Source organism: Haliaeetus leucocephalus, unplaced genomic scaffold (assembly GCF_000737465.1).
Source record: "Haliaeetus leucocephalus isolate CR32 unplaced genomic scaffold, Haliaeetus_leucocephalus-4.0 Scaffold360, whole genome shotgun sequence".
In the NCBI taxonomy this organism is placed as follows: Eukaryota; Metazoa; Chordata; class Aves; order Accipitriformes; family Accipitridae; genus Haliaeetus; species Haliaeetus leucocephalus.
Genome location: NW_010972796.1, coordinates 53,485 through 53,749, shown reverse-complemented (window position 1 = coordinate 53,749; position 265 = coordinate 53,485). Strand labels below are relative to the sequence as shown.

Here is a 265-nt window from a genome sequence, read left to right as displayed (position 1 = left end):
CTGCACGCGTTAACGTGCCGTTCGCGTGTGTTAGCGTGTTCGCGTGCCGTTCGCGTGCCCTGACCTCAGCCTTGCTCTTCCTCTCGGCCGCCATCAGCTGCACCTTGTCCCGCTGCTCCTTCGGCGCCGACTTGTACATGTCCAACAGCAGCTTCATCTCCTTCTGGCTCTCTTGCGCCTTCCTGCCCCACCCCACTCCGTTTGCATCTCATTTGCATCTTGCCTCTTTGAAAGCCCCTCACTCTCCCCCCCCCAGGTCCCCCTA

The 265-nt window shown here is 61.1% G+C and overlaps 1 protein-coding gene across 1 annotated transcript in view; it reads right to left on the bottom strand.

The window, feature by feature from the left end:
• Nucleotides 1-238: 238 nt before the first annotated feature.
• Nucleotides 239-265, bottom strand: part of LOC104835063 (E3 ubiquitin-protein ligase BRE1B-like) — a 2,729-nt gene continuing 2,702 nt past the window's right edge. The window contains exon 3 of the mRNA XM_010572840.1: nucleotides 239-262. Coding sequence (XP_010571142.1) covers nucleotides 239-262 — 24 coding nt within the window. The remainder of the gene's footprint in view (nucleotides 263-265) is intronic.